Source organism: Sus scrofa, chromosome 2 (assembly GCF_054392235.1).
Source record: "Sus scrofa isolate SSC_HxYL_T2T_F1_AM1 chromosome 2, Sscrofa_HxYL_maternal_Yorkshire_Landrace_v2.0, whole genome shotgun sequence".
Classification (NCBI taxonomy): Eukaryota; Metazoa; Chordata; class Mammalia; order Artiodactyla; family Suidae; genus Sus; species Sus scrofa.
Genome location: NC_139384.1, coordinates 74,173,474 through 74,187,502, shown reverse-complemented (window position 1 = coordinate 74,187,502; position 14,029 = coordinate 74,173,474). Strand labels below are relative to the sequence as shown.

The window sequence follows — 14,029 nt, the reverse complement described above, 5'->3', positions numbered from 1 at the left end:
TGAAGAAAATGAAAATTCAATCTTCAGAATGTGAAGCTATTTCTGCAAATCACATATCTCATAGGATCTACTATTAGAATACATAGATAACTCTAAAATCTCAACAACCAAATGCAAAAAACAGGCAAAGGACTTGAATAGACATTTTTCAAAAAAAAAGACAAATATTCAACAATGACATGAAAAGATGTTACGCATCTTTAGGCACTAGGAAAATGCAGATCAAACCATGATGAGCTGTCCCCTGACACATACTAATGGCTATAATAAAAATACAACAAAATGAAAGTAACAAGTACTGCTGAGGATGAGGAGATTGGAACGTTTGTGCATTGCTGTTGAGAATCTAAAATGGAGAAATAGCCACTCTAGGAAAATAGCTTAGTGGCTTCTCAAAAAGTTGAACATAGATTACTGTATCACTCAGAGATTCCACTCCTAAGCATGTACCCCTAAAGAACTGAAACAAGGTATACAAACCTGTACGCTAATATCCATAATAGCACATTTACAACAATCTAAAGGTGACAACCACTCAAATGTCCATCAATGGATGGATGGATGAACAAAAGTGGCATATCCATATACAATGCATTATTATTCAGCCATAAAAGGAATGAAATACTGATACAACATGCTACAACATGAAACAATGTCAAAGACATTATGCTGAGCAAAAGAAGCTAGACTACCAGGTCACATATTGCATGATTCTATTCATACAAAATATCCAGAATGGCAAAGGCATAGAGACAGAAAACAGATAAGTAGTTGCCAGAGGCTGAAGGAAAGAATAAATGAGTGACTGCTTAGTGGATGCCAACTATACATTGGGGATGATGAAACTACTTTAGAAATAGAGGTGAGGGTGGTACGACTCTGTGAATGTACTAAATGCCACTGAATTGTATACTCTGGTTAAAAAGTGACTATATTATGTGAATGTGAATTTTATCTCAATAAAAATCATATTTAAATATCAAATAATACTAAATGCATACTCTTCCAAAATGAATAAATCGTTTTCTTTTGAAACTTTATATTTTATCTTTATTTTGTCATTTTGTGTTTTTTTAGGACTGCACCCATGGCATATGGAGGTTCCCAAGCTAGGGGTCTAATCAGAGCTACAGCTGCTGGCTTAACACCACACAGCAATGACAGATCCGAGACTTGTCTGCAACCTACACCACAGCTCAGGGCAACACCGGATCCTTAACCCAGTGAGCAAGGCCAGGGATCAAACCTACAACCTCCTGGTTCCTAATCAGATTCGTTTCTACTGCATCACAATGGGAACTCCTACGTTTTATCTTTAATTCTTCACTGCAAATATTTCCTCTCCTGATAATTTATTTTACAATGAAAATGTACATTATTTACAGTTTTCCATTTCTTTTTAACCATTTTGCTGTTTTTTACTGACATGTAATTGATATAGAATAATAGTTTCAGGTGTACAACACAATGATTCAATATTATTTTACATTTCAAGGAGTTCCCCTCGTGGCACAGCAGAAATGAACCTGACTAGGAACCATGAGGTTTTGGGTTCCATCCCTGGCCTCTCTCAGTGGGTTAAGGATCTGGCATGAGCTGTGGTACAGGTCGCAGATGTGGCTCAGATCTGGCATTGCTATGGCTCTGGCGTAGGCTGGCAGCTACAGCTCTGATTAGACCCCTAGCCTGGGAACCTCCATATGCCATGGGTGCAGCCCTAGACAAGACAAAAAAAAATACATTACAAAATGATCACTACAATAAGTCTAGTTACCGTATGTCTCCATACAATATTTTTTTCTTTCTTTTTTTTCTTATTATGGTGGCACCTGTGGCACATAGAAGTTTCCAGGCAAGGGATCAATTGGAACTGCAGCTGCAGGCCTACGCCACAGCCATGGCAGCACTGGATCTGAGCTGCATCTGTGACCTATTCCATGTCTTTAACCCAGGGCCTGAACCTGCATCCTCACTGAGACAGCATCAGGTTCTTAACCTGTTAAGCCACAACAGGAGCTCTTGTCTCCATACAACATTGTTGACTATATTCCCTGTGCCATATATTACAGCCCCTTAACTTATTTATTTTACAATTGAAGGAAGTTTGCACCTCTTAATCCTCTCTCAACTATTTTGCTCTTAACCTTTTATTTTAATTCATTCATGAGATTAACACTGAGATATAAGCATGGTCACGTGACTCTAATAGAAGTGGAAAAGGAAGGAGGCAGGGAACAGGCAGAGGAGAAGCCGGAGGACAGTCCCAAGTACTTACCTGTGCCGGCAGATGAACTAAAAGTCACTGCCCCAATGGGCAGGGCCTTGCCCAGCCATCCCAGGGCATTCTCCAGGCCCAGGAGCAGATTAGTGGCCACAAACTGCTGCTCTGATTGGGACAGGTTTTCCAGGTCCTGGGGCCCCTCCAGCAGATCACCAACCTCCTGTATGAGGTCCTGGGAAGGGGGGTGGCAAAGAGTCAGGAGCCCACAGGCCAGAGAGGCTGCATGAAGTTCCCCGCTCAGCCACAGAGAACAGATCCTAGAGACTGAGTGATATAAAGACAGTGCCCGATGGAATTCACTGAGTGGTCTTTGCCTCTGGAATCCAGTCACTCAGAGGTCAACCATGTTTACGAATGCCAAGTATGAGGTAAACCCAATATCCAGAAACAGCAAGAGGAAAGGTCACTAGTATGTTCACAGTGGTGTCTAACGGTGAGTACCAATATGTGTCCACTCATCCCACCCAGCCTGGAAGAGGTGGAGCTTCAGAGCAGCGCACCATTGTTTTGGGGTGTCTCCTTCCAGCCCAAAGAATCCTCCATCTCTATGGGATGCCTCCACCTCCTTTGGCTCTGCCCTTACCTGGACAGTGCTCTGAACAGAGGCTGAACTGAAGTTCCCACGTAGATCCTGGAGTCTGTGAAAGAAGCGGGAGAGCCTCTGGGGAAAAGGAGACGAGGGGGTCAGAGAGGCTCAGATGTGGGTGGAAGAGTTTGGGAGAAATGGGTAGGCTGTTCCAAGAGACTTCCTGCCCCTGGGTCAGTGTGCCACTCACCTGGCTCTTGATTCCAGGGGGTGGCATCCAGGTGGGGAAGGAGACCTCTGCAGGGGACAGGACAGTGGTTCATTAGGTATGGGAGTGTCTGCGTTTGTTGTGGGTGGGGTCTGGGGTCAGGTCAGGACAGGTACCTTCACAGATGGTGGTATTTTTCTTATTCTGGAATCCAGGTTTGGGCACCCAGCCTTGGGGGCAGTGGCACACATATGAACCCACAGTGTTGGTGCAGATGGTGGAGTTGTGACAATGATGCTCCCCGGAGCTGCACTCATCCTTATCTGGAGACACAAAGAAGGGAGTCAGCCCTGATGAGGGCCCTCTCTTGGCCCTGCCCCCTTTTCCCTATATTAGTACCCCTCCCCTCTCCAGGAGGTGATGCCAGCTGGTAACTCCATATCCTTGAGTGACAGATGCTGAAGTGAATTATGGGAAGTGTGCAGAGTGCTGACACACAGCAGGTGAGCCCCATACAGATATACAGTTTGTGAAAATGTTGAACTATCTTCATCCCAGTTTGTAATTAGCTGCTGCCTTGGAACCTTCCTCTTTAGTACCCAGCTCCTTCCCCAGGACCCCATAATTCTTTTCACGTTTAGCCTCAAAAGAATTGATGGCAGCACAGCAGAGCTCCCACAGTGTTCATTCTGCCTGGTTGGTGTGGGTGCCACTGAGCATGTGATGAGATGTTTTGAGTGTGGGTCTCCAGAAGTATGGTATCTGAGCTCTGAACCTTCGCAGATGGTGTTGTTTGGGCCGTTGGGGGACCCAGGAATCGGTTTCCAGCCAGGGCGACAGGGGCATTCATATCTGCCCACGAGGTTGAAGCAGTAGGTGGAGTTGTGACATGGGTTTGACCCCAGGGTACATTCATTCACATCTGAGGACAAAGCCAGAAGGTCAGGCCTCCCTTACTTCTCATGTTACCCACTTCTCATCACCTACTCTCAAGGACCCCACTGTGATGGCAGGCACCATCACCTGGTGAACTTTAACTTCACCTTCAAGGCACCTTATGGTGGCCTCCCTGAAAGATGAGTGAAACAGGGACCAGGGCCCCTAGTTTATGGTTGGAGACAAGGAGGGAAACTGAGTCCCGGGGGCTGGCCTTCCCCACCAAGGACTCTTGCCTGCTCCCTCCTGGGCCCTGGGTCGCAGTTCCCCTTCTGCAAAAAGGAAATGACAGCTTCCTCTGCTCGAATGTGACAGATGAGGAAGGGGCAAGGTCTCAAGTGTGCTCACAAAGGAAGCCCAGGCTCGGAAGGCTCTGCCACCTCCCTGGCCTGTGGAAGGATCTTTCAGGGAGGTGAATCCTTGGGCTGGGCCTCAGCAGGTTCTTGGCCTTGCGGGAACCTGAGGTGCTTCTCCATCCTCCTTGGGTTCCAGAAACTACCTCAGCTCCTTCCCCAGGTCCAGTCTGGCCTCCCTGGCTTCCCAGGGCCTCTACCTGTGCACAGCTTTGGGTCCCTTGGGTTGAGCTTGAAGCCAGGTAGGCACTGGCAGGTGTAGCTGCCCTGGGTGTTGATGCAGATGCTGTGGCTTTTACAGATTCTCAGTTTCTGCTGACATTCGTCCACGTCTGTAAGGGGAAGGAGAAGGTGATGGATGCCCACTGCTGTGGACAGCCTTCCAACTGGGGGTCGGCCATGTTTCCTGGCATGGAAGCATCCAGAAAGCCTCACTTTCTCTTCCCTGGTGAATGGGTGCCTTTTCTAAATTCCATGGAGGCATCCTATGGGTGAGCACAATGGCCCAGACATTCTCTTGTCCAGAAGTGGCCCAAGTCCCCCCTGTCTGCCAGCTGTATCTCTCTCTGCCTCCCTGGACAGCTCCCAGCTGGGGTAAGGACATCACAACTGTCTCTGTTCTAGCCTGAGTATTTGGACAAAGCCCAGGGTGTGCCTTTCTGGGAACCAAGTGCAGGGGAAGTGCTGTGGACCCTGAGAAGGGCCCATCTTGGCTCCCAGTGGTGGACTTTGTCCTGACTACCCCAGGGCCAGGGCTGCCAGCTGACTTTTCTTTGGAGTCCTGATGACCCTGGTGACAGCACTCTCCCATCCATGGTAATGAGACTCAAGCTCCATAGAGATGGACCAAGACCCACCCTGAGCCAAGCCCCTCAAGGATGAGACTTTTGGGCACCAGCATGAAAAATAAGGATGAAAGGCCAGGGCTGTCCAGACAATGGGCACCAGGCCATGCTGGACAGTGGGGCTGATGTGGCCAGGCACCCTTGGGGCTATGAAGGTGTCTTTTTCTTATTCCCATTAAGGTACTGCCTAGACTGGCAGGAAGTGGTGAAAATCCACATCTGAGCAAGGCCAGTGGTGGATGAATGCTAAGTAGCTGGAACAGGGAGCAGGTGCTCCTAGGCGATGGGTGGCAGGCATCTCTGTCATCTCAGCCCTTGGCCTCCCACTAGGGACATAGATCTATGGGCCCTGGCAAGTGGCGCTCAGCCTCCATTTTCTGTCCCCAAGTGGTCTGGGTCACCATAAGGCCTGGGTTGACCTCTTCAGTAGAAGGTCAGGCCAGGGGCAGTGGTCCCCAGTGACAACCTCTCTTGTCATCTGGTCCAGATGGAAGCCCTTTTTATTTATTAATTTGTTTATTTTTATTAAAGTATAGTTGATTTACAGTGTTGTTTCAATTACTACTGTATAGCAAAGTGACCAAGTCATACATAGATATACATTCTTATTCTTGTACAATCTTCCATCATGTTCGATCACAAGTGGTGGGATATAGTTCCCTGTGCTGTAGAGTAGGACCTCATTGTTTATCTATTCTAAATGGAATAGTTCGCGTCTACTCACCCCACACTCCCAGTCCATCCCGCTACCCCTCCGCCTCCTTGAATGGAAGCCTCTTTGTTCATCTGACTTTTCAGGGAGGAGGTCGACATCAACCTGCCCACTCCCGACACAACATCCTCCCAAGCACCAGTCATCAGAGCTGCCTCAGATCCATGAACTGGAATTACTGGGGAAGGTCAGGGTGGGACCCTGCATGGGGAAAATATATGGAAGGCTGAGCAGCTGAGAAATGAAGTTAGGGTGCCAGGATGCATCTTCTCCAAGTGGATTTTTGGCCAGGCGCAAGACCGACCAAGGACAATGGGTCTGCCCTTGAATTCTCCATCTTTCCACATTTCTGGACAGTATTCCATGGTTCTCCATGACCCAGGATTTCTGAGAGGCCTCCAGTGTGGGCAGGTCTCACCCAAACAGTCACTGACTATGACAGAGAGGATATTTTTCTGGAACACATGATGCTGTGAGCTCACTGAGTATTTGGAATGTTGATCTCCCTTTCGTTTTACACAAATAAGATGCCAAGTGGTGGTGGGGGGAATGTTCCAAACATTCAGAAATGACCCTCCATAGATGGTTCTGAGCCTTGGGGTTCAGAGATGGTCAGGGGACTATGTAGGTACCCAAGACTGTCCTCTGATGCCTGGAGCAGGTGGGACAAGAGTCCCAGTGAGCAGGCCTGGTCTCATGCCCATAGCAGACCCCACATCTAGGACATAGGTGAACATTTCCTTTGATGTGATGAAGGCTGGAATGCAGAGGTGGGGGTGCACAGACAGTCCAGCTGAACCAGTTCCAGATCTAGGTCTTCCAGCAGCTGGTCCAAACCAGCAGACTGCTCTCTCCCTGTCGCCCAGCTCACGGTCCATTTGGGTCCTCTCCCACCTCCCTCTTGTTCATCCATGACTGCAGGGGCTCACGACAGTTGAAGGGCAGCGCCCCCAGTCCAAGAACACTGATTGGAATCCATGACCACCATGTGCAGTCATGCAGGTTGCTCACTGCACAAGGATATCTGACCAAAGAAACAAGTGGCTCACTCTCCATTCCTCAAACACGGTGTTCACAAGATGAGGGACCTTTTTCCAACTCACACGAAGGCTCTGTCTTCTGGCCAGAGCACATATTTCAAGTACAACATCCACTCACAGAGGCCCCTGGGAACCAGCAGTGCCTCCACACAGATGAGGTCCCCTCTGGCCTCCCACCAGGATGATCTGCTACCCTCCCTGCCCAGGGAAGGAAGGAAGGGGCTGGGATTAGGTTTGGGGCTCTTCCTCTGCAGGAGGGTAGGCTTGCGGACCCTCCTCAGAGTCCTCTGGACCCTGGGCTCAGCCTCCTCCTCACCTCTCACCTTCACTCTCCTCCCATCCCCATCTTCAGTATTTGGCTCTAACCCCCTCTATTGATGAGCTGTGGCTTCCATCTGGTCACTGCTGGTTCCAACTGTCCCTGTAGGTGCCTGAAGCCTGTCTGCTCCCCCTGGAAAGGAGGCAAAGCCTAGTGATGTGAGGAGACCAGGCTCTTCCTGGGTCCCTGGTGAGGGTTTAGACCAGGACAGCTGTTCACTGAGCCCCCATCCTGGGGCACATCCCCAGGGATGCACAACTTGGAGAAGGCACATTAGATCATAATGATTATAACTTTAAAAACCCAGAGTTCCCTGGTGGCACAGTGGGTTAAGGATCTGTCACTGCTGTGGCTCAGGTTGCTGCTGTGGCACAGGTTTGATCCCTGGCCTGGGAACTTCCAAATGCTGTGTGCACAGCCAAGAAATAAATAAATAAGGTAAAACAAAGTAAATAAAATAAAACGTAAAAGCCATCACTCTTTTTTGTTTGCGGTCTCAGATATCTTCCCAGCAATTCTATGAGGCAAGCACCATTGTCAGTCCCTTTTTACAGATAGGTAAACTGAGGCACAGAGAGGTGAATTAACTTGTCCAAGATCACACAGACACTTTTAACAAAACACAAAGCTACTTTTATTTTTTTTCTATGAAATATAGGGACTCTATAAAACACATACCCAAGATCACAATATTATCACATCTCATATGTTAACAATGACTTCTGAATAAGTACCCTCACCAGTGTCTTATACACACAGAAAAGCTAGGATTTGGGCCCTTGGCTCATGCACCCTCTCTCTGTGCAGGTGGGACAGGCGCAAGCACATCTGTCTCAACTCAGACTTGGGTGCTACACCTGTAACCAAGCCCCTGGCCCCTGGATGCTTCAGGAATGATTCTGGTGACCCTAAACCTCATGTATGGAGAGGTAGAAGATGCAGGGTCATTCATACCTTGACAGGTGTTCTCATTCTCATTCCTGAACACTGGTGCCCCAGAAGCAAGTTCATATCCTGGAACGCATATGCAGTGGTAGCTGCCTTCTGTGTTCTGGCAGTCTGCACCCTTTCCACAGGACACGGCCGTGGGTGGTGCACACTCATTGATATCTGGAACACAGCAGGGCAAAGGGTCATATCCTAAAGGCATGAGTTCCTTGAAGGCAGAGATCACCATTCCCTACTTGACTCCCTAAAGCTGATCCTGATGCATATTCCATGTTTTTTTGGTAAGAATTAGACTTCAGGCAATACTGCTGAGGTTGGGCTGCAGCTGGAGCAAGCCACTCCTGAAGGTTGTGCAATCAGCTCTGCTCTTCTTGGCCCTCTGGCTGACACCCCAGGTTTAGACATGGCAAAGCGAGAGGTGGGTAGAAGCTCTGTACCCCCTCGCCAGGCCTGAAAGAACAAACTGAGGCATAGACTCCACACTCCTGGACACCCAGCCCCTCCCTCTCTAGGAAGTCAGGTTTATTTATTCCTTTATCTCTCCACCAGCATATCTTTTCCCTTTCTCTTGTTTTTTGTTCTTGATGACAGTTCTGAGGACAAAGGCTTAGGCCCCCAATCGACACCCATGTCCCCCCTGCAATTGTGCTGTATCCCACAATCTCTGCTTGTCCCTCCACCACCCCTAGGTCACTGTACCATCACAACTGTCCGAGGGGCTGGTGAAGACCTCCCCAGATGAAGCACTGAATCCCGGAAGGCAGCGGCAGGCAGTGCTGTTGACACATGAGGAGTTTGGAGGGCACCACCGAGCACAGGCTGTGGGGACAGATGTAGGGACGGAGACCATGGTCAGAAGGCTCAAGGAAGGAAAGAAAACAGCTGGCAGCGGGGGTGCAAGAGCAGAGGAAGGGAGGGAGGGAGGAGGGGAGTTGACTGCCATCAAAACAGGAAGCATTCAGAACATTCTGAGCATTCAGGGAAGAAGAAACTACTTCTCTATTCCCAGAAAACAATGTATGCAACTCACTTGCAAAATAAGCCTCCATTTTCCCCTTATTAATGAGAGGACCTGGACTCTGGCATGCACTCTCTACCTGCCCCGCTAGTGGAGTTGGATAGGCAGACTCACCTTTCGTGCTCTGGGCTGCAGGTCCCCATGGCAACAGCAGCAGCACCAAGAGTCCTGGGCCAGAAAGACAGAGATAACAAGGATAGGAAAGTGGAGCTCCCATTTCAACCTTTTTCCACATGGCCATCCCCTCCTGGGGAAGGGGGCTCTGGCCCTGCAGCCCACCGTTTTCCAGCAGTGTCCTGGGATTCAGCTTTTCTCCTCCATCTCCCAAGGGTCCCCAAGGAATGAGTCACTGACAGGCACAGCCTTTGTGGAACCTCGTTTGCTACATGTAAGGGGACAGAATGTGTACAGACAGCTGATGACTGGGACACATCTTAGAAACTCCAACTTCTCCCAAAGGAGGAATTATATCTGAAGGAGAAGGTCCTCATATTGGTGTGCCTTTGCCCATACCCAGGTTCTTGGTTCTCTGGCAATGGCAGAAATCTGCTTTGAGGATTTCCCTCCAGGATCACTCCTCCTGTTTAAGGCAACATGTTTCAGAGCATACAACAAGAGCATGGGTATTGGAGTCAGATGGCCCAAAATCTGAGCCCTAGCTTACAGTGTCTGCAGGACATTGATCCATGGAATTGAGAGACAGGGAGTTGAGGACAGGTGAGTATTAGAACTAAGGCACCTGCAGGTAGAGCCACGACCTCCTGGTTGAGTGGCTTCTCCAGGTGCTTTACAAATGAGCTCCTGGCCCTGCTATAGTGCATAGGGGGCACAACTTTCCCCTTGATTTCCAGTCCTTCCCTAAGAAAGGAGTCACTGACAGCAGTAGGCTTTGTGGTATGAAACCACTATGGGTGTCAAGGGATGGAATCTACCCCACAGGCAATGACCAGTCTCCCCTATCAAGGGCTGTCATCCCAGTCAAGTGACCGCTATGAAAATCTGCTCAGATCTGTGTGCTTTTACAGGATATTTCTTGGGTAACAGGGGGAAAAAACAATTCTTCTTCCAGACTTCCACCATTTTAACATTGTGTAAGGTGATAGAGGACCCTGGTGGACAATTCAGAACTGGATATGCTCAAATACGCATCCAAACTTCCACCTGGTGGCCACACAGCCTTGGGAACACCACCTATCCTTTGAATCACAATTTCCCCAGTTCAAAATGAGTACGGTGGTCATGATAATAGGATGAGATTTATTTTGGTTGTAGATGAGTGAAAACTAATAGGGGGTTAGCACAGTGCCTGGCAAAGAGTAAACAGTCTACATGTCTGCTAAAGAGAAAGAAGAAATAAGAGAAGGTGTGGGATGGAAATACTATAAAACTGGATTGTGATGATTATCGCACAACTATAAATATAATAAATTCATTGATTAATAAAAAATAAATAATAATAATAACATAAAACTCAAAAATAAAGAAAATGAAATGAATGGATAAAGATATGGTACATATATACAATGGAATATTACTGAGCCATAAAAAAGAATTAAATAATGCCATTTGCAGCAACATGGATGGACCTAGAGGTTCTCATAATAAGCAAAGTCAGAAAGAGAAAGACAAATATGGTATCACTCATATGTGGAATCTAAAATATGTTTTGATATCTACAAAACAGAATCAGACTCAGACATAGAGAACAGACTTGTGCTTGCCGAGGGGGAGGGGCTGTGAGGGGGAGAGGGAGTGGGGGTTTAGGGATAGCAGATGCAAACTATTATATATAGAATAGATAAGCAACAAACTGTTATACATAGGATGGCTACAATAGGGAACTATATTAAATATTCTGTAATAAACCATAATGGAAAGATATATATATGTATATGTTTGTATAACTGAGTCATTTTGTTATACAGAAGAAATCAACACCTCTTTGTAAATCAACTATACTTCAATAACTTTTTTAAAAAAGAAGAAGAAAATGAGGAACAGAGATTCTCTCCTGTTCCTGTATTACAGACTTATTACCTAAGACATACTTGCATCTGGATCAGACTCCAGGCTCAGGCAGAATTACATGCTTACCTTGGTTCTCTCAGGGTCAGAGTCCCAGACTTCCACTCTTCACTCTTTGCCCAAGAAATGTTCCTTTTCTCTTGGGGCTCGGTCCAGTGGTAAAGAGAACCAGGCTCCAGGGCCAGATCGCCTGAGACCAAACCCAGAGTGGATCTGCCCCTTAGGAAATTTGTTTAGGCCTCCCATGCCTCAGATGCCCCACCAACTATGTCCCTTCCACTTTCTAAAGAGTGGCATCCAAAGCAGGATCTAATGGGTGACATTACAGCCTAACATCCCATATATATGAATAAAATAATTCAGTCTTCTGAATAAATTGTAGACATGCACACCTAAAAGTGTAAATATCTTGAAGAAACAAATTTTTCTCTCCATTTCTTTCCCGTTGGGGGGATGGGCAGGTACATGCCTGCAGCATGCAGAAGTTCCCAGGCTAGGATTGAAACCCACCCATAGCAGCAATGCTGTGTGCAATGACAATGCCAGATCCTTTTTTTTTTTTTTTGTCTTTTTGCCATTTCTTAGGCCACTCCCATGGCATATGGAGGTTCCCAGGCTAGGGGTCTAATCGGAGCTGTAGCTACCAGCCTACACCAGAGCCACAGCAACGCAGGATCCAAGCCATGTCTGCAACCTACACCACAGCTCATGGCAACGCCAGATCGTCAACCCACTGAGCAAGGGCAGGGATCGAACCTGCAACCTCATGGTTCCTAGTCAGATTTGTTATCCACTGCACCATGATGGGAACTCCAGACAATGCCAGATCCTTAACCTGCTGTGCCACAAAGGAACTCCTGCTCTCCCAGTTTTTAATGGCCCATGGCATTTTGGACCTTAGACCCTCCAAAATGTGCCCAGCTTTAAAAAAAAAAAAAAAAAAAACATGTTCCACAAATAAAATGATAAGAAATCTGGGTATTTTTATAAAACCAGGAAATAAATTACAACCAATGAGGACGACATATAAGAAACACCTAACCAAATGTATACATAGATATAGATATATGACTGGGTCACTTTGCTGTACAGCAGAAATTTAGAGAACATTTTAAATCAAATATAGTTTTAAAAAAATAAATAAATAAAATTTTATTATAGTAGAAATAAAAAAGACACCTAACCTACTAGGTAACAGGTATTATCCTAAACATTGAAAGAAATAGACTAATTGGAATTAAGCTGACCTCACTGATACTGGTTTTCAGTAATTCACTGTTATTGGATTCAAATCATTCCATGACCTACACAAAGCCTAAGACTAAAGGACAATGTTTTTCTTTAGCACATCAGAGTTTTTAGAGTTTGGGCTATGAACTCATCTAAAAAAAAAAAGCATATAAGTGGTGAGATGGTTAATTTTATGTGTCAATTTGCCTCAACCAAGCAACCAGATATTTGGTCAAACACTAGTCTACATGTTGCTGCAAAGGTGTTTTAGATGAGTTGACATTTAAATCAGTACATTTGAATAAACATATTACCCTCCATAATCTGGTGGGCCTCATCCAATCACTTGAAGACCTTAGAGAAAAAAAAAATGACCTCCTCCAAGGAAGAGAAATTCTAAAAGATATATGCACCTCTATGTTCACTGCAGCACTATTCACCATAGCCAAGACATGGAAACAACCTAAATGCCCATCGACAGATGAATGGATTAAGAAGATGTAGGGAGTTCCCGTCGTGGCGCAGTGGTTAACAAATCCGACTAGGAACCATGAGGTTGCAGGTTCGATCCCTGCCCTTGCTCAGTGGGTTAACGATCCGGCGTTGCCCTGAGCTGTGGTGTAGGTTGCAGACGTGGCTCGGATCACGCGTTGCTGTGGCTCTGGCGTAGGCCGGTGGCTACAGCTCCGATTCAATCCCTAGCCTGGGAACCTCCATATGCCGCGGGAGCGGCCCAAGAAATAGCAACAACAACAACAAAAAAGACAAAAGACAAAAAAAAAAAAAAAAAAAAGAAGGTGTAGTACATCTTTTATGGCTGAATACCACTCAGCCATAAAAAAGAACAAAATAATGCCATTTGCAGCAACATGGATGCAACTAGAGATTCTCATACTAAGTGAAGTGAGTCAGAAAGAGAAAGACAAACACCATGTGATATCACTTATACATGGAATCTAATATATGGCACAAATGAACCTATCTACAGAAAAGAAACAAACTCATGGACATGGACAACAGACTTGTGTTTGCCAAGGGGGAGGGGGAGGGAATGGGATGTACTGGGAGTTTGGGGTTAGTAGATGCAAACTATTGCATTTAGTACGGATAAGCAATGAGATCCTGCTGTATAGCACAGGGAACTATCTCTAATCACTTGTGATGGAACATGATGGAGATTAATGTGAGAAAAAGGGTATGTATATATATATATATACACACATATATATGTACAACTTGGTGCACAGCAGAAATTGACAGAATATTGAAAAGCAACTGTAATAAAAAAAATTTAATCTGGTAAAATAAGTAAGAAAATTCTGCTTACAGATAGCCTTCAGACTTGAGATGCAACATCAAGCTCTTCCTGGGTTTCCAGCCTTCCTGCCTCAGATCTTTGAACTTTCCAATCTCCACAATCTCATGAACTAGTTCCTTAAATTAATCCCTTTCTCTCTCTCTCTGTCTCTCTGTCTCTCTGTCTCTGTCTCTGTCTCTCTCTCTCCATATATATATATATACACCCCACTGGTTATGTTTCTCTGGAGAACTTGGACTAATACACATGGCGAAATAAGACATCTTTGTT

The 14,029-nt window shown here is 46.3% G+C and overlaps 1 protein-coding gene across 7 annotated transcripts in view; it reads right to left on the bottom strand.

Moving 5' to 3' along the window:
* LOC100518417 (adhesion G protein-coupled receptor E2) overlaps positions 1-14,029 on the bottom strand; it is a 66,701-nt gene that overhangs the window by 52,354 nt on the left and 318 nt on the right. For 2 of the 7 annotated variants that reach the window (XM_021083675.2, XM_021083673.2), the window contains exons 2-10: positions 9,301-9,354; positions 8,868-8,987; positions 8,175-8,330; positions 4,505-4,636; positions 3,791-3,937; positions 3,192-3,338; positions 3,058-3,104; positions 2,865-2,942; positions 2,276-2,453 (exon numbers count right to left, since the gene is read on the bottom strand). In XM_021083675.2, coding sequence (XP_020939334.2) covers positions 2,276-2,453; positions 2,865-2,942; positions 3,058-3,104; positions 3,192-3,338; positions 3,791-3,937; positions 4,505-4,636; positions 8,175-8,330; positions 8,868-8,987; positions 9,301-9,354 — 1,059 coding nt within the window. Of the gene's footprint in view, positions 1-2,275; positions 2,454-2,864; positions 2,943-3,057; positions 3,105-3,191; positions 3,339-3,790; positions 3,938-4,504; positions 4,637-8,174; positions 8,331-8,867; positions 8,988-9,300; positions 9,565-14,029 lie in introns of those variants that run through there. The other 5 variants (XR_014837508.1, XM_085012611.1, XM_085012612.1 and 2 more) reach the window with 3 other exon arrangements.